General features: G+C 44.1%; 1 protein-coding gene across 2 annotated transcripts in view; it reads right to left on the bottom strand.

The window, feature by feature from the left end:
• Positions 1-24,842, bottom strand: part of LOC139541585 (DENN domain-containing protein 1B-like) — a 217,083-nt gene that overhangs the window by 59,707 nt on the left and 132,534 nt on the right. For both annotated transcript variants that reach the window (XM_071346391.1, XM_071346390.1), the window contains 2 exons: positions 7,781-7,906; positions 2,353-2,454 (listed from right to left, as the gene is read on the bottom strand). In XM_071346391.1, the coding sequence (XP_071202492.1) occupies positions 2,353-2,454; positions 7,781-7,906 (228 nt within the window). The remainder of the gene's footprint in view (positions 1-2,352; positions 2,455-7,780; positions 7,907-24,842) is intronic.

Here is a 24,842-nt window from a genome sequence, read left to right as displayed (position 1 = left end):
TAAAAATATTTTCTATATTGTAGAATAATAGTGAAGACATCAAAACTATGAAATAACACATATGGAATCTTGTAGTAACCAAAAAAGTGTTCAACAAATCAAAATATATTTTATATTTGAGATTCTTCAAAGTAGCCAGCCTTTGACTTGATGACAGCTTTGCACACTCTTGTCATTCTCTCAACCAGCTTCATGAGGTAATCTACATTGTAGAAAATGGTCAATAATAAAGAAAAATCCTGAATGAGTAGGTGTGTCAACTTTATACTGGTACTGTATATATTTTTCATCCCTCAACTTTTTACCAAAAGAGAGGCGGGGTGCCCTGCTTTGTTATTGTTTCAATTAAGGACTCGAGCATTAATCTATAAAAATGAAAACAAATCAAATGTATATCAGACGAGGACACAGATGAAACCAAAGACTGATGAATCAAACAGCTGAAACATACAGCAACCGCTTCCTAAATGTTATTGTTGTGAAGGGATTTTATAGATAAATAAACTAGAAAAGTCTATATGATTATGATAAAGTATCAGAAGTTCTATAGCTGTAAGGATGAGCGATGTTATGATATCATCTGGTGTCCACTTGTACTGCTGCACGTACACAGTAACAGCAGGCCATCTGTGGGCCAGAGATTGGAATCCTCACTGCAGTGTTCTAGATTACTGTGGAGGGGGTTCCAGATTTCTGGAGGACGTTCTAGAACACAAGGGTTAACTGCTGGTATGAACTTACACGGTAGCTCTGACATCCACACAACATCCCTGTCAACATCCCACACAACATCCCCGTTACACACAGCTCATACGTTGAGGTGTGAAAACCTTAAGTTCTCCTTAATATCAGACTGATTGGCTTTTATCCACTTTTGGAAATGAGGTCCTACTTTGAGTATGATCTGATGTGTGATTGGTATTGTGGCTGATCCAGTAAACGGTCAGCGCTCCAGCCCCTCCTGTGTTAATAGAGGTCTGTATATGAAGCTGTTCTCTCTGCCTACAGGAGGGGGAAGTATCCCTGAGCCAGTCTCCACTAAACCACTGCAGTTTCAGTGTCCTGAAACCATTCACTATAGAAGAGTGGTTGTGTGTGTGTGTGTGTGTGTGTGTGTGTGTGTGTGTGTGTGTGTGTGTGTGTAGGGGCCAAAGGGTTGACAGAAAGCAGGTTATCGTTGACAGCCTTTCCCCCACATTCTCTTGGCAGCTCTCCTCCACTGTTCTGTACTGAACGGACCAGGGATGGTGTGTGTGTGCGCGCATGCATCTGTGAGCGGATGTGGGTCACGGACGGAGCAGTCGAACGGACCACTGGCCTCTCTCACTTTAATAGGAGAACAGGACTTTAACAGGAAGAGAAGAGATAAGTGACTCCATCGCCACCCTACAGAGGAGGAGAGATAACCACCACATCCCATCCTACGCTACCACACAGGCAGGGAGGGGAGGGAGGGAGGGAGGGAGGGGAGGGAGGGAGGGAGGGAGGGAGGGAGGGAGGGAGGGAGGGAGGGAGGGAGGGAGGGAGGGAGGGAGGGAGGGAGGGAGGGAGGGCAGGGAGGGAGGGCAGGGACTGTCCTTGAACTGTTGGTGGGTTGCATTCTGTGCTGCCTGGGTAAGTTATGGACGACGGGCAGAGAGAGACAGAGAGAGAAAAAGACAGAGCTAGAAAGAGACAGAGACAGAGAGAGAGCTAGAAAGAGTAGAGAGACAGAGAGAGAAAGAAAGAGAGAGAGAGACAGAGAGAGAAAGAAAGAGAGAGAGAGAGAGACAGAGAGAGAGAGACAGAGAGAGACAGAGAAAGAGAGAGAGAGACAGCGAGAGAAAGAGAGAGAGACAGCGAGAGAAAGAGAGAGAGACAGCGAGAGAAAGAGAGAGAGAGAGAGACAGAGAGACAGAGAGACAGAGAGACAGAGAGAGAGAGAGAGAGAGAGACCGAAACAAAGAGCTGATTAAGAAGCTCTCTGCTGCCTCTCAGGGATAAATCAACAACAACTTATGAGGGCTGGGGAGGATTAGTCTAACTGTGGCGGGGTGAAAAGGGAATGTTTATAGGACTGTGTGGTGAAAAGGGAATGTTTCTAGGACTGTGTGGGCTTTGAAGGTATATCTATTAATAGTTTATGTTTCCTAATCAAGGAGTGAAGGCATCCTGGGTGCATTTTTTGTCTGTGGTTGTTGGTTTGAAGAAAAGAGAGGATCGAAAGAGCTTTCAGTTTAATCAAAGGCTTAAATAACTCCTGTTATTTTACAGTTATTAGGAAGGAGGAGGTTCATGGTTCTGGAAAGGTGGGCAGCACACACGCCCGCCCACCCACCCACCCACCCACCCACCCACACACAGCAGTGTTACCTGTTTGAAGAGCTGCAGGTTGACAGCCATCTCCAGGAAGTGTTTCATGGTGCTGGAGCGGTGAGCCACAAAACTCTCCTCGCAGAATGTGATTGGTTCCCCCTGACCAGGAACAGGGAGAGCAGAGAAGAAGATCAGAACCACACATTTAGAACCAGATAACCAGACATATTCTATGTCTACAAACCCTTTATATTCTATGGTTGAATACTTTTAAAACATCACATTACTGATCTCATAAAGGACCACAGAAATTGAGTTGACCATCCATTTCTACTTCTAAGATATTTTTCGCCCCCCAAAAACGTAGTAACGCCGAAGACGTGGAAGTTGCTTAAGGCAGCCCCCCTCACCTCTCTGATTCAGAGGGGTTGGGTTAAATGCGGGAGACACATTTCAGTTGAATGCATTCAGTTGTACAACTTCCCCTTTCCCCCTCATTCAAGGGTTTTCTTTATTTTTATTATAATAACACATATGGAATCATGTAGTAACCAAGAAAGTGTTAAACAAATCAAAACATATTTTATATTTGAGATTCTTCAATGTAGCCACCCTTTGCCTTGAAGACAGCTTTACACACTGTTGGCATTCTCTCAACCAGCTTCACCTGGAATGCTTTTCCAACAGTCTTGAAGGAGTTCCCACATATGCTGAGTATTTGTTGGCTGCTTTTCCTTCACTCTGCAGTCCAACTCATCCCAAACCATCTCAATTGGGTTGAGATCAGGTAATTGTGGAGGCCAGGTCATCTGATGCAGCACTCCATCACTCTCCTTCTTGGTCAAATAGCCCTTACAGAGCCTGGAGGTGTGTTGGGTCATTGTCCTGTTGAAAAACACATGATAGCAGGACTAAAGTGCAAACCACCCCCACACCATCATACCTCCTCCTCCATGCTTCACGGTGGGAACCACACATGCGGAGATCATCCGTTCACCTACTCGCGTCTCACAAAGACATGGAAGTTGGAAACAAAAACCTCTAATTTGGACTCATCAGACCAAAGGATAGTGGTATAATGTCCATTGCTCGTGTTTCTTGGCCCAAGCAAGTCTCTTCTTATTATTGGTGTCCTTTAGTAGTGGTTTCTTTGCAGCAATTTTACCATGAAGACCTGATTCACGCAGTCTCCTCTGAACAGTTGATGTTGCGATGTGTCTGTTACTTGAAATCTGAGAAGCATTTATTTGGGCTGCAATTTCTGAGGCTGGTAACTCTAATGAACTTGTCCTCTGCAGCAGAGGTAACTCTGGGTCTTCCTTTCCTCTGGGTCTTCATCTTAGAGCTTGAGGGTTTTTGCGACTGCACTTGAAGAAACTTTCAAAGTTCTTGGAATTTTCGGGATTGATTGACCATCATTACTTAAAGTGATGATGGACTGTCATTTCTCTTTGCTTATTTGAACTGTTCTTGCCATAATATGGACTTAGTCTTTAACCAAATAGGGTTATCTTCTGTATACCACCCCTACCTTGTCACAACACAAATGATTAGCTCAAAACGCATTAAGGAAAGAAATTCCACAATTAAACTTTTAACAACGCACACCTGCTAATTGAAATGCATTCCAGGTGACAACCTGATGAAACTGGTTGAGAGAATGCCAAGAGTGTGCAAAGCTGTCATCAAGGCAAAGGGTGGCTACTTTGAAGAATCTAAAATCTAAAATATATTTTGATTTGTTTAACACTTTTTTGGTTACTACATGATTATATAAGGGTTATTTCATAGTTTTGATGTCTTCACTATTATTCTAGAATGTAGAAAATAGTACAAATTAAGAAAAACCCTTGAATGAGTAGGTGTGTCCAAACTTTTGTGTGTCCAAGTAGGTGTGTCCAAACATATATACATATATATATAAATAAATAATACAAATAAAAATATAAATTGCTCCCAAGGATGAACCAGACTTGTGGAGGTCTACAAATATGTTTCTGAGGTCTTGGCTGATTTCTTTGGATTTTCCCATGATGTCAAGCAGAGGCACTGAGTTTGAAGGTAGGCCTTGAAATACATCCACAGGTACACCTCCAATTGACTCAAATGATGTCAATTAGCCTATCAGAAGCTTCTAAAGCCATGATGTCATTTTCTGGAATTTTCCAAGCTGTTTAAAGGCACAGTCAACTTAGTGTATGTAAACTTCTGACCCACTGGAATTGTGATACAGTGAATTATAAGTGAACTAATCTGTCTGTTAACAATTGTTGGAAAAATTACTTGTGTCATGCACAAAGTAAATGTCCTAACCGACTAGCCAAAACTATAGTTTGTTAACACGAAATTTGTGGAGTGGTTGAAAAACAAGTTTTAATGACTTCAACCTAAGTGTATGTAAACTTCCGACTTCAACTGTGTATATATATATAGCCTATATTTCCAGAATCATAGCAGTGTGATTAACAGACATCTTTCTCCTCCGTTGTTTCATTTACAGCTCAGCAAGGCTCCGACAACGACCTCCCCCCACACACACACACACACGCATCCCTGCTTACACACACACACACACACACACACACACACACACACACACACACACACACACACACACACACACACACACACACACACACACACACACACACACACACACACACACACACGCATCCCTGCTTACACACACACACACACGTTCTGTCAAAGCATATGGGCTCCAAAAACACATGGTTCAGTCAGGGGGGGCTCCTTCATTTAACTCAGACGGTGTGTGTGTGTGTGTGTGTGTGTGTGTGTGTGTGTGTGTGTGTGTGTGTGTGTGTGTGTGTGTGTGTGTGTGTGTGTGTGTAAGCAGGGATGCGTGTGTGTGTGTGTGTTTCTGTGGAATCGTAGACTTTTTTCCAGAACCTATGGGGACTGTAGAGATGGTGTGTTGTGAGTGGACATCACGGTACACACACACACACACTCTCCCTTCTCTCTCTGCTTCAAGTGTGTGTTTTCTAAAGGGAGTCAGGCAGTGTGTTTCTACTACTGTCTGTATACAGACACACAGAGGCATCATTTATGGATCCCCACTCCAGGGCTCAACACCACCCAATTACCCTCAAAGCCTGTGAACAAAGGCCCTGCTATTTGACAAACACTACATGCTTTGTTCTGGTCTCAACTGGAGTAACTTGCAATTGAGAGGCAGAACGAGAGAGACATGTTCTGGGGTTTAGCCTAGAAGATGGTACAAGGCGGACTCCTTCAGTGTCCGTGTTTCAGACAAGCCCACCTTCTCTCAACTCAAAACAAAACCTTAAAAAACACCCTTCATTTCACAATCGTACAGGTTTCTATCTAAGGGTTAGGGATAGGCTATTACAGGTTTCTATCTAAGGGTTTAGGGATAGGCTATTACAGGTTTCTATCTAAGGGTTTAGGGATAGGCTATTACAGGTTTCTATCTAAGGGTTTAGGGATAGGCTATTACAGGTTTCTATCTAAGGATAAGGGATAGGTTAATACAGGTTTCTATCTAAGGGTAAGGATAAGGGATAGGCTAATACAGGTTTCTATCTAAGGGTTAGGGATAGGCTATTACAGGTTTCTATCTAAGGGTTAGGGATAGGCTATTACAGGTTTATATCTAAGGGTAAGGATAAGGGATAGGTTAATACAGGTTTCTATCTAAGGGTAAGGATAAGGGATAGGTTCTTACATGTTTGTATCTAAGGGTAAGGATAAGGGATATGTTATACAGGTTTGTATCTAAGGGTAAGGATATGGGATAGGTTATTACAGGTTTGTATTGAAGGGTAAGGATAAGGGTTAGGTTCTTACAGGTTTGTATTGAAGGGTAAGGATAAGGGTTAGGTTCTTACAGGTTTGTATTGAAGGGTAAGGATAAGGGATAGGTTCTTACATGTTTGTATCTAAGGGTAAGGATAAGGGATAGGTTATACAAGTTTGTATCTAAGGGTAAGGATAAGGGATAGGCTATTACAGGTTTGTATTGAAGGGTAAGGATAAGGGATAGGTTATACAGGTTTGTATCTAAGGGTAAGGATAAGGGATAGGTTCTTACAGGTTTGTATTGAAGGGTAAGGATAAGGGATAGGTTATACAGGTTTGTATCTAAGGGTAAGGATAAGGGATAGGTTCTTACATGTTTGTATCTAAGGGTTAGGGATAGGTTCTACAGGTTTGTATCTAAGGGTAAGGATAAGGGATAGGTTCTTACATGTTTGTATCTAAGGGTAAGGATAAGGGATAGGTTATACAGGTTTGTATCTAAGGGTAAGGATAAGGGTTAGGTTCTTACAGGTTTGTATTGAAGGGTAAGGATAAGGGTTAGGTTCTTACAGGTTTGTATTGAAGGGTAAGGATAAGGGATAGGTTCTTACATGTTTGTATCTAAGGGTAAGGATAAGGGATAGGTTATACAGGTTTGTATCTAAGGGTAAGGATAAGGGTTAGGTTCTTACAGGTTTGTATTGAAGGGTAAGGATAAGGGTTAGGTTCTTACAGGTTTGTATTGAAGGGTAAGGATAAGGGATAGGTTCTTACAGGTTTGTATCTAAGGGTAAGGATAAGGGATAGGTTATACAGGTTTGTATCTAAGGGTAAGGATAAGGGATAGGCTATTACAGGTTTGTATTGAAGGGTAAGGATAAGGGATAGGTTATACAGGTTTGTATCTAAGGGTAAGGATAAGGGATAGGTTATTACAGGTTTGTATTGAAGGGTAAGGATAAGGGATAGGTTATACAGGTTTGTATCTAAGGGTAAGGATAAGGGATAGGTTCTTACATGTTTGTATCTAAGGGTAAGGATAAGGGATAGGTTATTACAGGTTTGTATCTAAGGGTAAGGGTTAGGGATAGGTTCTTACAGGTTTGTATCTAAGGGTAAGGGTTAGGGATAGGTTCTACAGGTTTGTATTGAAGGGTAAGGATAAGGGATAGGTTATTACAGGTTTGTATTGAAGGGTAAGGATAAGGGATAGGTTATTACAGGTTTGTATTGAAGGGTAAGGGTTAGGGTTAGGTTCTACAGGTTTGTATTGAAGGGTAAGGATAAGGGATAGGTTATTACAGGTTTGTATTGAAGGGTAAGGATAAGGGATAGGTTATACAGGTTTGTATCTAAGGGTAAGGATAAGGGATAGGTTATTACAGGTTTGTATTGAAGGGTAAGGATAAGGGATAGGTTATACGGGTTTGTATCTAAGGGTAAGGATAAGGGATAGGTTCTTACAGGTTTGTATCTAAGGGTAAGGATAAGGGATAGGTTCTTACAGGTTTGTATCTAAGGGTAAGGGATAGGTTCTACAGGTTTGTATTGAAGGATAAGGATAAGGGATAGGTTATACAGGTTTTGTATTGAAGGGTAAGGATAAGGGTTAGGTTCTTACAGGTTTGTATTGAAGGGTAAGGATAAGGGTTAGGGATAGGTTCTACAGGTTTGTATTGACGGGTTAGGGTTAGGTTCTCACAGGTTTGTATCGGAGGGCGTCTCTGTAAGATCCAAACAGAGCAGCCTGAGCTCGGAGGAAGGACCTCGCTACGCCACTTCCTGTTGCTGTCGACTGCTTCTTCAGCTTACTCTTCAGAGAGTGGAGCTGAGAGAGAGGGAATGAGAGAAAGAGGGAGGAGAGAGAGAGAGGAGGGAAAGTTAATTGAACACCTCTGAAGTTGGTAGCTGGAATGGAACATACATTCTGTGTGTGAAGAGTCACACTTAAGGGTCATCACCAGAAAATAAAGTATAGCTTCTCTCCTTCCTAGAAACTTATCTGTTGTGCTGCAGATAGCACCTGCTGCTCTGTCAATGGAGCAGAGGATGGAAGGAGAAGAGAAGAGAGAGAGATGGGGGAGGAGAGAGATGGGGAGGAGAGGGGGATGGGGAGGAGAGGGGGATGGGGAGGAGAGGGGGATGGGGAGGAGAGAGGAGAGAGATGGGGGAGGAGAGAGATGGGGAGGAGAGGGGGATGGGGAGGAGAGGGGGAGAGGGGGATGGGGAGGAGAGAGGAGAGAGATGGGGGAGGAGAGAGATGGGGAGGAGGGGGGGATGGGGAGGAGAGGGGAGAGAGATGGGGGAGGAGAGAGATGGGGAGGAGGGGGGGATGGGGAGGAGAGGGGGATGGGGAGGAGAGAGATGGGGGAGGAGAGAGATGGGGGAGGAGAGAGATGGGGAGGAGAGAGATGGGGAGGAAGGGGGGATGGGGAGGAGAGGGGAGGAGAGGGGGATGGGGAGGAGAGAGATGGGGAGGAGAGGGGAGGAGAGGGGGATGGGGAGGAAAGGGGAGGAGAGGGGGATGGGGAGGAGAGAGATGGGGGAGGAGAGAGATGGGGGAGGAGAGCGGAGAGGGGGATGGAAAGGAGAGCGGAGAGGGGGATGGAAAGGAGAGCGGAGAGGGGGATGGGGAGGAGAGCGGAGAGGGGGATGGGGGAGGAGAGAGGGATGGGGAGGAGAGAGGAGAGAGGGATGGGGAGGAGAGAGGAGAGAGGGATGGGGAGGAGAGAGGGGAGAGGGATGGGGGAGGAGCGAGGAGAGAGGTGAGAGGGATGGGGAGGAGAGAGGGGGGGAGGAGAGAGGGATGGGGGAGGAGAGAGGAGAGAGGGACGGGGAGGAGAGAGGAGAGAGGGGCGGGAGAGGAGAGAGAGGGATGGGGAGGAGAGAGAGGAGAGAGGGATGGGGAGGAGAGGAAAGAGACGATAGGAGAGAGGGATGGGGAGGAGAGAGGAGAGAGGGATGAGAGAGGGATGGGGGAGGAGAGCGGGAAAGAGGAGAGTGGAAAAAGGAGAGCGGGAGATGGGGAGGAGAGGGAGAAGGGGATGGAGGAGGAGAGAGGAGAGGAGAGGGGGATGGAGAGGAAAGAGGAGAGGGGGATGGGGAGGAGAGAGGAGAGGAGAGGGGGATGGGGGAGAAGGAGGAGAGTTTGGGAGGGACTCTACTTCATTTCTTTGAATCTCTTCTCTCCCCTTTCTCTGTTTCCATGACTCTCTGTACTATCCTCCTGCAATGGTCTCTTGACATGAAGGAGCTGTAATTCATTTATTTCTGAGCGCCGAGCTCTCTCTGTACAGAACAGTAGGGAACAGTAAAGTACAGAACTGTACAGTAGGGAACAGGACAGGACAGTACAGAACAGTACAGTAGGAAACAGTACAGTACAGAACAGTACAGTAGGAAACAGTACGGTAGGGGTAGTACAGTAGGGAACAGTACAGTAGGAAACAGTACAGTACAGAACAGTACAGTAGGAAACAGTACGGTAGGGGTAGTACAGTAGGGAACAGTACAGTAGGAAACAGTACAGTACAGAACAGTACAGTAGGAAACAGTACGGTAGGGGTAGTACAGTAGGGAACAGTACAGTAGGAAACAGTACAGTACAGAACAGTACAGTAGGAAACAGTACAGTACAGAACAGTACAGTAGGAAATAGTACGGTAGGGGTAGTACAGTAGGGAACAGTACAGTAGGAAACAGTAGGGAATAGTACAGTACAGAACAGTACAGAACAGTAGGGAACAGAATAGTAGGGAATAGTACAGAACAGAACAGCTGGGAACAGTAGAGTACAGTAGGGGCAGTACAGTAGGGAACAGTAGAGTACAGTAGGGGCAGTACAGTAGGGAACAGTACAGTACAGTAGGGGCAGTACAGTAGGGAACAGTACAGTACATAACAGTACAGTAGGAAACAGTACAGTAGGAACAGTACAGGACAGTACAGAACAGTACAGTAGGACACAGTACAGTAGAGAACAGCAGGGAACAGAAAAGAACAGTAGGGAACAGGACAGAAAAGAACAGTAGGGAACAGGACAGTAGGGAACAGTACAGTACAGAACAGTAGGGAATAGTACAGTAGGGAACAGTACAGAACAGTAGGGAATAGTACAGAACAGTAGGGAACAGTAGATTACAGTACAGTAGGGAACAGTACAGTAGGGAACAGAACAGAACAGTAGGGAACAGTAGATTACAGTACAGTAGGGAACAGTACAGCAGGGAACAGTATAGTAGGGAACAGTACAGAACAGTAGGGAACAGTACAGTACAGTAGGGAACAGTACAGTACAGTAGGGAACAGTACAGTACAGTAGGGGACAGTACAGTACAGTAGGGAATAGTACAGTAGGGAACAGTATAGTACAGTAGGGAACAGTACAGTACAGTAGGGGACAGTACAGTACAGTAGGGAACAGTACAGTAGGGAACAGTACAGAACAGTAGGGAACAGTACAGTACAGTAGGGGACAGTACAGAACAGTAGGGGACAGTACAGTACAGTAGGGGCCAGTACAGTACAGTAGGGGACAGTACAGTACAGTAGGGAACAGTACAGTACAGTAGGGGACAGTACAGTACAGTAGGGAATAGTACAGTAGGGAACAGTACAGAACAGTAGGGAACAGTACAGTACAGTAGGGGACAGTACAGAACAGTAGGGGACAGTACAGTACAGAACAGTAGGGAATATTACAGTAGGGAATAGTACAGAACAGTAGGGAACAGTACAGTACAGAACAGTAGGGGACAGTACAGTACAGAACAGTAGGGAATATTACAGTAGGGAATAGTACAGAACAGTAGGGAACAGTACAGTACAGAACAGTACAGAAAAGAAGGGAATAGTACAGTAGGGAACAGAACAGTACAGTAGGGAACAGTACAGTAGGGAACAGTACAGAAAAGAAGGGAATAGTACAGTAGGGAATAGTACAGAACAGTAGGGAACAGTACAGTAGGGAATAGTACAGTAGGGAACAGTACAGAACAGTAGGGAACAGAACAGTAGGGGACAGTACAGTAGGGAACAGAACAGTAGGGGACAGTACAGTACAGAGCAGCAGGGAACAGTACAGAACAGTAGGGAGCAGAACAGTACAGTAGGGAACAGTACAGTACAGAACAGTAGGGAATATTACAGCAGGGAACAGTACAGAACAGTAGGGAACAGTACAGAAAAGAAGGGAATAGTATAGTAGGGAATAGTACAGAAAAGAAGGGAATAGTACAGTAGGGAACAGAACAGTACAGTAGGGAACAGTACAGTAGGGAACAGTACAGAAAAGAAGGGAATAGTACAGTAGGGAATAGTACAGAACAGTAGGGAACAGTACAGTAGGGAATAGTACAGTAGGGAACAGTACAGAACAGTAGGGAACAGAACAGTAGGGGACAGTACAGTAGGGAACAGAACAGCAGGGAACAGTACAGAACAGTAGGGAGCAGAACAGTACAGTAGGGAACAGTACAGTACAGAACAGTAGGGAATATTACAGCAGGGAACAGTACAGAACAGTAAGGAACAGTACAGAACAGTAGGGAACAGTACAGTACAGTAGGGAACAGTACAGTACAGAACAGTAGGGAACAGTACAGTACAGAACAGTAGGGAACAGTACAGAACAGTAGGGAACAGTACAGAAAAGGGAACAGAACAGTAGGGAACAGTACAGAACAGTCGGGAACAGTAGATTACAGTACAGTAGGAAACAGAACAGTAGGGAACAGTACAGTAGGGAACAGAACAGTAGGAAACAGTACAGTACAATAGGGAATAGTACAGTAGGGAACAGAACAGAACAGTAAGGAACAGTAGATTACAGTACAGTAGGGAACAGTACAGTAGGGAACAGAACAGTAGGAAACAGAACAGTAGGGACCAGTACAGTACAGAACAGTAGGGAACAGTACAGAACAGTAGGGAATAGTACAGTACAGAACAGTAGGGAACAGTACAGTAGGGACCAGTACAGTAGGGAATAGTACAGAACAGAACAGTACAGAACAGTAGGGAATAGTACAGTACAGAACAGTAGGGAACAGTACAGAACAGAACAGTACAGAACAGTAGGGAATAGTACAGTACAGAACAGTAGGGAACAGTACAGAACAGAACAGTACAGAACAGTAGGGAACAGTACAGAACAGAACAGTACAGTAGGGACCAGTACAGTACAGAACAGTACAGTAGGGTACAGTACAGAACAGTAGGGAACAGAACAGAAGGGAATAGTACAGTAGGGAACAGAACAGAACAGTAGGGAACAGTAGACTACAGTACAGTAGGGAACAGTACAGTAGGGAACAGTACAGTAGGGAACAGAACAGAACAGTAGGGAACAGTAGATTACAGTACAGTAGGGAACAGTACAGTAGGGAACAGTACAGTAGGGAACAGAATAGTACAGTAGGGAACAGTAGATTACAGTACAGTAGGGAACAGAATAGTACAGTAGGGAACAGTAGATTACAGTACAGTAGGGAACAGTACAGTAGGGAACAGTACAGTAGGGAACAGAATAGTACAGTAGGGAACAGTACAGAACAGTAGGGAATAGTACAGTACAGTAGGGCACAGTACAGTAGAGTAGGGAACAGTACAGTAGGGAACAGGACAGTAGGGAACAGTACAGTAGGGAACAGTATAGTACAGTAGGGAACAGTACAGTAGAGTAGGGAACAGTACAGTAGGGAACAGTACAGTAGAGTAGGGAACAGTACAGTACACTAGGGAACAGGACAGTAGGGAACAGTACAGTACAATTCCCATCCCTTGGACCACCGGGACGGTCTAAGGACTGTCAAAAGCCTCTTCACCTGTTCTAAAGTCTGTCTGTCAGTCTGTACAAAAGAGGTCTGTCTTGTACATAATCATAAAATATGAAATGTCCCTTGGTGTTAAGGACCACGTTGTTGTTAAGCATATTGTGAAATGTTTAACAGTCTACGAACTGAACCTATTGATTCCCATGTGAACACGATGTCATTCATTCTCAGTAACTAACACCCTCAGGAGACCAGACCAAAACAATCACTACTGTATGTAATATTAGGAGAATATTGTTTGAGTTTCAGAAACTAGAGGGAGGAGAAGCAGCGTGTTAACACAGTCACCGTCTCACTGAGAGGACAGGAACGGAGAGAGAGTAGCACTTTGGAACTGGGACAAAAGACGAAATGAAACACACCGCTCAGCTCCCAGCTCTCTCTCCCCTGGGATTCAGTCTGCCTCTCCCTCTCCTGGGATTCAGTCTGCCTCTCCCTCTCCTGGGATTCAGTCTGCCTCTCCCTCTCCTGGGATTCAGTCTGCCTCTCCCTCTCCTGGGATTCAGTCTGCCTCTCCCTCTCCTGGGATTCAGTCTGCCTCTCCCTCTCCTGGGATTCAGTCTGCCTCTCCCTCCCCTGGGATTCAGTCTGCCTCTCCCTCCCCTGGGATTCAGTCTGCCTCTCCCTCCCCTGGGATTCAGTCTGCCTCTCCCTCCCCTGGGATTCAGTCTGCCTCTCCCTCCCCTGGGATTCAGTCTGCCTCTCCCTCTCCTGGGATTCAGTCTGCCTCTCCCTCTCCTGGGATTCAGTCTGCCTCTCCCTCTCCTGGGATTCAGTCTGCCTCTCTCTCTCTCCACCCTGTCCCTTTCCCCGTCCTTTCCTGCCTGTTACTATCCACCACTAGCATTCCCTGCTTCCCTCCCAGGCATCAAACAGCAGTTTACCACTGCTAAATGAACAACTGTCATCTCCACACTCACTCATTGTTGTTAAATGCCTTTATGTTTATGTAAAGTTGCTTCTGAAATTAATATTTCATGTTTGTGTGCATTTTGCAGATAGTTTTTTCTCTCTCACTGCTAATCATTAAAAGGTCTTTTTTTTCCCAGTGTAAGAATCAAAGACAACCCAGAGTGTCAGTCAGCCGAGCAGTCGAGGGCTGATACCCTGAAGACTGCCAGGCAGGGAGAAGTTGATTCTGCTGTTCGCTGAGTTCTGAAGATCACCGTTTAGAGGAGAACGGTTACAAATACTTTTTAATGAGAGGGTGGGACACAGAAAGATGTTCTGTTTCACAATAGAATTAGAATGATGTTGTTTTAGCCACAAGTTTGAAAATGTGTCTTGATTTGTTTTGGAAGAAATTACATAGTTAAGTGACAACAACAAAAAAATATACAATTTACTGTAAAAAAAAATGTGTTTACTTTTTGACAGAAAAAAATCCTAAATAATCACATTTAGGCAACAATCACAATATGAGCTAATAAAAACAGAAGCCCAAACAAGCCCCAGAACAGCGTCAACACAGACAGAGGAGGCTAGCTGGTGCAGTAACATCTCATCAGGCATACAGCAGCACTAATGGTCTCCGGCAGACTAATTAGCTGTTATATTGTAACGACACGCACCCTGCTCTACAGGTGATAACCCTATTTGGCAGTGACATGTTTTACTGTAAAGTCACAATGACTACCAGCAGATGAAAGGGACCGATTCCCCCAATTGGTCCAATTAACTATAGCATTGTGTATATAGCATTGTATTTATAGATAGATAGATAGAGAGATAGAGAGATAGAGAGATAGAGAGAGAGAGAGAGCGAGAGAGAGAGAGAGAGAGAGAAAAAGAGAGGAGAGAGAGAAAGCGAGAGAGAGAGGCTGGGAGAGAGAAGAAAGTGAGAGAGAGAGGCTGGAAGAGAGGAGAAGAGAGAGGCTGGGAGAGTGGAGAAGAGAGAGGCTGGGAGAGTGGAGAAGAGAGAGGCTGGGAGAGTGGAGAAGAGAGAGGCTGGGAGAGTGGAGAAGAGAGAGGCTGGGAGAGTGGAGAAGAGAGAGGCTGGGAGAGTGGAGAAGAGAGAGGCTGGGAGAGAGGAGAAGAGAGAGGCTGGGAGAGAGGAGAAGAGAGAGGCTGGGAGAGAGGAGAAGAGAGAGGCTGGGAGAGAGGAGAAGAGAGAGGCTGGGAGAGAGGAGAAGAGAGAGGCTGGGAGAGAGGAGAAGAGAGAGGCTGGGAGAGAGGAGAAGAGAGAGGCTGGGAGAGAGGAGAAGAGAGAGGCTGGGAGAGAGGAGAAGAGAGAGGCTGGGAGAGGAGAAGAGAGAGGCAGGAGAAGAGAGAGGCTGGGAGAGGGAGAAGAGAGAGGCTGGGAGAGAGGAGAAGAGAGAGGCTGGGAGAGAGGAGAAGAGAGAGGCTGGGAGAGAGGGAAGAAAGACTTAAACCCTGATATATGATAGTAATAATGTAATAAAGCAGAGGCCTTTCCCGTATAGCTGTGATCTTTTCAATTTACATCAAGGAAGGATGGCTCTGGATGGCGTGGGTCCGAGGAGCGGCAGGCCGGCCGGCACACAGGGCAGACACGGGGGCTCATTAAACCGGCACAGCCTCCCCATAACAAGGACTGAAGTGGCTAGCGTAAAGAGCACGGGTTCACAGGTCAGACCGGGAACAGATCTGTATTTAAACGCAGCAACTGGAGACGGTAATTAGCAGGTGCAGTAGTGATCTCTGTCTCTCAGTAAAGGATGAAACTAGCTACTGAAGATGGAAGGGGAACTGGATCAGCCTAAAGACGCTGGGCTGTGGGCTAGGGTAGTTTACACACACACAATCAATGTCATGTAACACTAGTGTGAAATGTTTCTCATTGAACTGGTCTTCTCCCAGTGTGTGATCATGTGATGACAAATATACACAGACAAATGTAATGGATAATTATACACAAACATTTAATTATATACAAAATAAAAAATGATCTGCTTTATAATAGCATTTTGGCAGAACACATTGATTAACTTCAGAATATCCAATAAACAATTTGTAAATCATTTTACACACGAGTACAAAGAGTTCAATGTTCAAACATGAAGAAAGAAAAACGTTTTAAGTGTGCAGTGCAGTAAAATGCCATGTCCTTCAGCTCTCCTACTTCCCCCTGTCCTGACTGTCCCCTAGCAGCGTCTACAGTAGTGTTATTTAGAGAAACACAGACTAGTTTCATCAGTAGTCTCATCCTGACTGTCCCCTAGCAGCGTCTACAGTAGTGTTATTTAGAGAAATACAGACTAGTTTCATCAGTAGTCTCATCCTGACTATCCCCTAGCAGCGTCTACAGTAGTGTTATTTAGAGAAACACAGACTAGTTTCATCAGTAGCTAGTCTCATCCTGACTATCCCCTAGCAGCGTCTACAGTAGTGTTATTTAGAGAAACACAGACTAGTTTCATCAGTAGCTAGTCTCATCCTGACTGTCCCCTAGCAGCGTCTACAGTAGTGTTATTTAGAGAAACACAGACTAGTTTCATCAGTAGTCTCATCCTGACTGTCCCCTTGCAGCGTCTACAGTAGTGTTATTTAGAGAAACACAGACTAGTTTCATCAGTAGCTAGTCTCATCCTGACTGTCCCCTAGCAGCGTCTACAGTAGTGTTATTTAGAGAAACACAGACTAGTTTCATCAGTAGTCTCATCCTGACTGTCCCCTAGCAGCGTCTACAGGAGTGTTATTTAGAGAAACACAGAATAGTTTCATCAGTAGCTAGTCTCATCCTGACTGTCCCCTAGCAGCGTCTACAGGAGTGTTATTTAGAGAAACACAGAATAGTTTCATCAGTAGTCTCATCCTGACTGTCCCCTTGCAGCGTCTACAGTAGTGTTATTTAGAGAAACACAGACTAGTTTCATCAGTAGCTAGTCTCATCCTGACTATCCCCTAGCAGCGTCTACAGTAGTGTTATTTAGAGAAACACAGACTAGTTTCATCAGTAGTCTCATCCAGACTGTCCCCTAGCAGCGTCTACAGTAGTGTTATTTAGAGAAACACAGACTAGTTTCATCAGTAGCTAGTCTCATCCTGACTGTCTCTAGCAGCGTCTACAGTAGTGTTATTTAGAGAAACACAGACTAGTTTCATCAGTAGCTAGTCTCATCCTGACTGTCCCCTAGCAGCGTCTACAGTAGTGTTATTTAGAGAAACACAGACTAGTTTCATCAGTAGCTAGTCTCATCCTGACTGTCCCCTAGCAGCGTCTACAGGAGTGTTATTTAGAGAAACACAGACTAGTTTCATCAGTAGCTAGTCTCATCCTGACTGTCCCCTAGCAGCGTCTACAGTAGTGTTATTTAGAGAAACACAGACTAGTTTCATCAGTAGTCTCATCCTGACTGTCCCCTTGCAGCGTCTACAGTAGTGTTATTTAGAGAAACACAGACTAGTTTCATCAGTAGCTAGTCTCATCCTGACTGTCCCCTAGCAGCGTCTACAGTAGTGTTATTTAGAGAAACACAGACTAGTTTCATCAGTAGTCTCATCCTGACTGTCCCCTAGCAGCGTCTACAGGAGTGTTATTTAGAGAAACACAGAATAGTTTCATCAGTAGCTAGTCTCATCCTGACTATCCCCTAGCAGCGTCTACAGGAGTGTTATTTAGAGAAACACAGAATAGTTTCATCAGTAGTCTCATCCTGACTGTCCCCTTGCAGCGTCTACAGTAGTGTTATTTAGAGAAACACAGACTAGTTTCATCAGTAGCTAGTCTCATCCCTGACTATCCCCTAGCAGCGTCTACAGTAGTGTTATTTAGAGAAACACAGACTAGTTTCATCAGTAGCTAGTCTCATCCAGACTGTCCCCTAGCAGCGTCTACAGTAGTGTTATTTAGAGAAACACAGACTAGTTTCATCAGTAGCTAGTCTCATCCTGACTGTCTCTAGCAGCGTCTACAGTAGTGTTATTTAGAGAAACACAGACTAGTTTCATCAGTAGCTAGTCTCATCCTGACTGTCCCCTAGCAGCGTCTACAGTAGTGTTATTTAGAGAAACACAGACTAGTTTCATCAGTAGCTAGTCTCATCCTGACTGTCCCCTAGCAGCGTCTACAGTAGTGTTATTTAGAGAAACACAGACTAGTTTCATCAGTAGCTAGTCTCATCCTGACTGTCCCCTAGCAGCGTCTACAGGAGTGTTATTTAGAGAAACACAGACTAGTTTCATCAGTAGCTAGTCTCATCCTGACTGTCCCCTAGCAGCGTCTACAGTAGTGTTATTTAGAGAAACACAGACTAGTTTCATCATCATAAGGACACCAGGAGAACCCAGTACAGCTGTCATGGATAACGAGGCTTGGCTGGTAGCTTTGCTGCCTGCGTCCTCTAGACACATGGGAATTAACATCAACTAGCATCGTCTCATAGCAGACTGTCAAACCACGCACTGTACTGCTCAGGCACTGAGTGTCTTGACGACTTTTACACTGGCAAAAGATACAGCACTAATTGTTACTGAGCATTTGACTAATATTTATCTACAACAGCAGTTAAAACATATACTGTATGACTCCCTAGCTAAAACCCAGCAGCCTTTTGACAGGCTAAAACCCAACAGCCTTTTGACAGGCAAAAACCCAGCAGCCTTTTTAACAGGCAAAAACCCAGCAGCCTTTTTAACAGGCTAAAACCCAGCTGCCTTTTGAACAGGCTAAAACCCAGCTGCCTTTTGACAGGCTAAAACCTAGCTGCCTTTTGACAGGCTAAAACCCAGCAGCCTTTTGACAGGCTAAAACCCAGCAGCCTTTTGACAGGCTAAAACCCAGCAGCCTTTTGACAGGCTAAAACCCAGCAGCCTTTTGACAGGCTAAAACCCAGCAGCCTTTTGACAGGCTAAAACCCAGCAGCCTTTTGACAGGCTAAAACCCAACAGCCTTTTGACAGGCTAAAACCCAGCAGCCTTTTGACAGGCTAAAACCCAACAGCCTTTTGACAGGCTAAAACCCAGCAGCCTTTTGACAGGCTAAAACTATTTTAAACTAGACAGCAGTGATTGGAGTGGATAGAGGAGCTAAATCCCAGCAGTAATTCAACACAGAAAATAATCTTTACGATAATTATATAAAATGTATATACACAATTAATGATGACAGCAAGAATTAATGCTCCAAACTCTGAAACCATTTTTCAAATCAATCACACCCTTCAAAATGAGCACCAGCGCATATAAACCTCTTAAATGACGACCCTGATACTGCTGCTGCGGTAGAAAGTTGAGATTTCTCTTCCAAAACAAAAATAATGTTTTGTTAAGATTCTGTCCAGGGAAAGAAGACCGTGGGGACGCAATTAAAGAACTACAAAGAAAAAAAGAAATAGTTATGAACATTTCCCGCTTTCTTTTGATGTGCTGCAGCCCGAATTGTACACATATATACTCACGCACAAAGACGTGTACACACACACACACACACACACACACACACATACAAAATAACACACACACACGTACAAAATAACACACCTTGTTCATATTTCAAACTTTAAATTAAAAAAAGAATATCTGACACAATACTCAATATAAAACTATTCTTTAGGGTGCTGAACTCTATTTAACCGGTGTAATAAAACTAACCAAAATAACAACGTTATTCAAGACAAACGGACTCAACTGCTTGTATATTTATATCCATAATCTTTATTTTAATTAATCGTTTTCTCTAGTTCCAAAGCAAACCAATGACTTCCAAGGCCATCAGTCTCAACCTCTGATTTAAGATGAGAGGACTGAGGGTAGGTTTTAATATCAAGCATGGTTCCTGTTGCTGCTGAGATGCGTAGCTAGAAGTCCCACGGGAGAACAAACAAAGCCTCTGATACCTACAGCCCATAATGAGTAGGAATATAGATCCATCGGCATTTTACTACCTGCAGTGAAATAAGCACATCAAACAGATGATTTTGTGTGTCATTATGCATTCATGTGTGTGTGTGTGTGTGTGTGTGTGTGTGTGTGTGTGTGTGTGTGTGTGTGTGTGTGTGTGTGTGTGCTTTCATGTGTTCCCGTGTGTGTGTTTTCATTTGAACTAATAGGGATATCTCATGGTGGATGCTACTCCCTGGAGTGGGGCTACTTTGTCAGGCTGACCCTGTATAGCAGGCTCCAGGATGAGCTGGGAGTTTTGCATACATAATTAAACACATCTAAATGTCCTCCCTGGGTCTAATACAGAGAGGACCAGAGCACCAACACAGAGAGACCGACATGTCCTCCCTGGGTCTAATACAGAGAGGACCAGAGCACCAACACAGAGAGACCGACATGTCCTCCCTGGGTCTAATACAGAGAGACAGACATGTCCTCCCTGGGTCTAACAGAGAGACAGACATGTCCTCCCTGGGTCTAATACAGAGAGACACACATGTCCTCCCTGGGTCTAATACGGAGAGACACACATGTCCTCCCTGGGTCTAATACAGAGAGACAGACATGTCCTCCCTGGGTCTAATACAGAGAGACAGACATGTCCTCCCTGGGTCTAATACAGAGAGACAGACATGTCCTCCCTGGGTCTAATACGGAGAGACAGACATGTCCTCCCTGGGTCTAACAGAGAGACAGACATGTCCTCCCTGGGTCTAACAGAGAGACAGACATGTCCTCCCTGGGTCTAACAGAGAGACAGACATGTCCTCCCTGGGTCTAACAGAGAGACAGACATGTCCTCCCTGGGTCTAACAGAGAGACAGACATGTCCTCCCTGGGTCTAACAGAGAGACAGACATGTCCTCCCTGGGTCTAATACAGAGAGACACACATGTCCTCCCTGGGTCTAATACGGAGAGACAGACATGTCCTCCCTGGGTCTAACAGAGAGACAGACATGTCCTCCCTGGGTCTAACAGAGAGACAGACATGTCCTCCCTGGGTCTAACAGAGAGACAGACATGTCCTCCCTGGGTCTAACAGAGAGACCGACATGTCCTCCCTGGGTCTAACAGAGAAACAGACATGTCCTCCCTGGGTCTAATACAGAGAGACAGACATGTCCTCCCTGGGTCTAATACAGAGAGACAGACATGTCCTCCCTGGGTCTAATACAGAGAGACAGACATGTCCTCCCTGGGTCTAATACAGAGAGACAGACATGTCCTCCCTGGGTCTAATACAGAGAGACAGACATGTCCTCCCTGGGTCTAACAGAGAGACAGACATGTCCTCCCTGGGTCTAACAGAGAGATCGACAGAGAGAGACAGCTCCAGATCGAGGGGAGGGAGGGAGAGGGGCACAAATTACAAATAAAATGCATGATTCATCATCAGATCGTAATAAAAATGGTTACCTGGCGATAACCTTCCTTTTTAACTCATCATGTTCATTAGGCTTCATTAATAAGAGCAGCCCAGTACAGTACTGCTCTTACTGTACAAGCCAATCACAGAGGCAGTTCGCTTATAGGTAGGGAAGTGATGGAGCCGTTTCACAGTGGGAATGGGTTGCTGGAGGTGAAACACACACACCTGGCCCTCCTCTGTCTTCAGAGTATAGACAGCTGTGGCTGTGGCTTATTGTGGACCAAGCAGAAACATGTAAGTAGAGAAATCTTTCTCCTGATTTAAATGTCAGCTTGGCGTGTTGAGTGATGATCGTCTACCGTCTACAGGACTCAGTGTGACTGTTAGTGAGACAGGATAGAACATTCCTCTGTCTGTCTGTCTGTCTGTGTGTGTGTGTGTGTGTGTGTGTGTGTGTGTGTGTGTGTGTGTGTGTGTGTGTGTGTGTGTGTGTGTGTGTGTGTAGCAACGTTGGCTGCCGATGATGTTGTTTTCTGTGAATGTCGGAGGCTGAACTTCCAATTAAAGCTGTGGTGTTTGATTAACACACACACACACACACACACACACACACACACACACACACACACACACACACACACACACACACACACACACACACACACACACACACACACACACACACACACACACACACACACACACACACACACCTCTCTCCCTCTACTGCATTTGTTAACTTCCAACCGCAGTCTTAAAATACAACAAGGAGGTGTGCACTGGGTAAACTTCCCACCTTGATTGGGAACACAGACAATCAAATATAGGAATGGTAGAAATGTAAGGAACAATGTGTCAACAAAGCAGCGGGGAAAGAGAACAGAGGGAATTACACTGCGATCTGAAAGAGTTGCGTCTGAAAATGAACACGTTCTCAAATCCTCCCTCGAATGTGTAAAACACACTAAAAGAAAAACACATTTTTTGATAATAAAAAAAAAATCCTCTAGTTTTTGATATGGAGTCTACGGGATCAAATAAAAATGGGATTCATTCAAACATTGTCTGTCTTTGGAATTAATGTCTGCCTAATTTGCTATTCTTGGACACTTTTAATGACTAGCAGGGTAAACAACCACACTACACCCCAATTAATACTGTATCTGTATAACACACTGTAGGAGAAGTCTGCAAGAGGATCTAAAAACAATACATAATGAAACACGTTGCTCTTCAGAACAGCACACTGGTTCAAAACACTAATTCTTTATTCTGTACACTCGTCAACACGTTGGTTTTCATAAAACACACACCTCAGAGTCCTATATTAGTAGCATCTGTGGAAAAGTGTCTGAAACTTTCCTTAGCTTAAGAACCTATAAACCTTTTCAGACCATCGCCCGCAAATGAAAAGAAAAACAAATTTAACTCAAATCAATGGCACTTAATGAACACATATTAAGAAATAAAATAACTATTTAACATTATACTACAACATTATAATTTAACATTATAAAAATGATTTATTTCCTTCTATAAATGTGCTTAATATCCAGACAATAACCCTAAACAGATTATGGCTAGGAAAGTCAGAATACATTTATTATATCAGCTGCATGATATTTTCATTAAATTTCAATACAAGAAAAATGTAGCATTGATGCAAATGTTTAATGTTTTGTTCAGTAACATTTGTCTGTCATATTTTTATTTAATCAAAAGTAATTTAATTCAACCAAAATAAACAACAGAAATATACTTATTTTAGAAAATCGCAAGTCAAACTTTATTGAAAAATTATTTATGTGAAATTCTATATTTACTACCACTGTCAGAAGTGAACATTCCCAGTGTGCGTAGCAGGACACATTTAGAAGAAAAACAATTAGCACAGGACCTTCAACTCTGACCTTCAACTCTGACCTTCAACTCTGACCTTCAACTCTGACCTTCAACTCAAGTTCAAATCAAGTTTATTTTATATAGCCCTTCGTACATCAGCTAATATCTCGAAGTGCTGTACAGACACCCAGCCTAAAACCCCAAACAGCAAGCAATGCAGGTGTAGAAGCACGGTGGCTAGGAAAAACTCCCTAGAAAGGCCAAAACCTAGGAAGAAACCTAGAGAGGAACCAGGCTATGAGGGGTGGCCAGTCCTCTTCTGGCTGTGCTGGGTGGAGATTATAACAGAACTATGCCAAGATGTTCAAAATGTTCATAAGTGACAAGCATGGTCAAATAATAATCATGAATAATTTTCAGTTGGCTTTTCATAGCCGATCATCAAGAGTTGAAAATAGCAGGTCCGGGACAGGTGGCGGTTCTGACAACTCTGTCTCATCTGATGTTTCCAATAAAAACAGGGCAGAAATCATTCTCAGAAGATTACACACATCCTTTTTTCACCCTTTTACCAATTATTCTCTCTATTTGTAAATCTTTCGCTTTTTCACCAAGCGGAAGCGCTACTGGCGAGGTAGCGTTTCTAATAGTCAATAAATCTGAAATATTATGTGTGAAATTGAGGGAAAAAGCCATTAAGGGCTGGGCAGCAGAGGGGGCAGCGGAGGGGCCCTGTCTGGGAGTGGGCCAAGTAACTAAGGAAGTCTGTGACCCCTGACCCCTCCAGAGCCGGGCCAGTGGTCAGCTGGAACCGTAATGGACGCCACATGCGCGTAGCCTCTCCGCAGCCGCAATTAGGTACATACATACTCCAAAGAAAGAGTTTGGCTTCAATCAATATCAGAGAGAACTGCTTTCTTTCTTTACTTGAAACACACACACCCCCCCAAACAAGGTTGGCCCCTGGCTCTATTTTATTACGCTTGGGTTTTATGGATGGAGAGGCGTTGAACTTTCTGAATAGGGATAAATAGAAAACTCTCACTATCTGAATCCTAGATAAGGCTGAGGTGAAAGGAGATGAAGGTTATTAAGTCGACTTAAGCCGTCTACCCCTGATAAGTCATATTAAAAGTATCACAAACCACGTTTTTTTTCTGCCAGTAAAGTCATACATTGTAAAAAGAAATCACGACAGCTGTGATGGAAACAGGCCGTTTCGGGAACCATTTTATAAAAACGCAGACAGATCATTTGTTCGTGCGACATGGTGTGATCTTTTTGTGTCAGTAAAATTAATGATACGATAAAATGGTGGTGGAAACGCAAATATTGATATAATAACCATCATATGGAAGTAAGCTTGGAGTCCCGCGACGATATGATATGTGGTCCTCCCACTCGGACTCAGGAAACCATGCAGTTCATTAGTCTACAGACTAAATAAGTTGTGGTGAACTTCACAGGGAGGTGAAAGTGTACAGTGATGAGCGTGATGCTCCTTTCTGATAAATATTGAGTGTCTTATTCTGGTAACATGAAGATCGATGCTTGATTGCCATTTGACAAATAAAAAATATTCTCCCTCTTATCCATAATAATCTCATGATGTAGACTAGTCTACCCGCACTGTATCTACAAGCTGTTGGCTAGAGGAGGCACATTTGCTATTTAACACAATCATTTTTTTGTGACAAAACTAGAAAATGACTTGAAAATGCGATGGAAACACATTGAACTTTACATTTTTATTCGACACATGGAAACGTAAGTAAAAAAGAGTACATTTTGTGCGCACTGTCATCATGCACTGATTTTTATCCGCAACAAGTCATTTTGGTGGAAACACCACCGGTGGGAAAATATTTTCTTTAT

The sequence above is a fragment of the Salvelinus alpinus genome, chromosome 16, assembly GCF_045679555.1.
Source record: "Salvelinus alpinus chromosome 16, SLU_Salpinus.1, whole genome shotgun sequence".
Taxonomy (NCBI): Eukaryota; Metazoa; Chordata; class Actinopteri; order Salmoniformes; family Salmonidae; genus Salvelinus; species Salvelinus alpinus.
The sequence above is the reverse complement of the archived record's forward strand: the minus strand, read 5'-3'. Positions and strand labels throughout refer to the sequence as shown.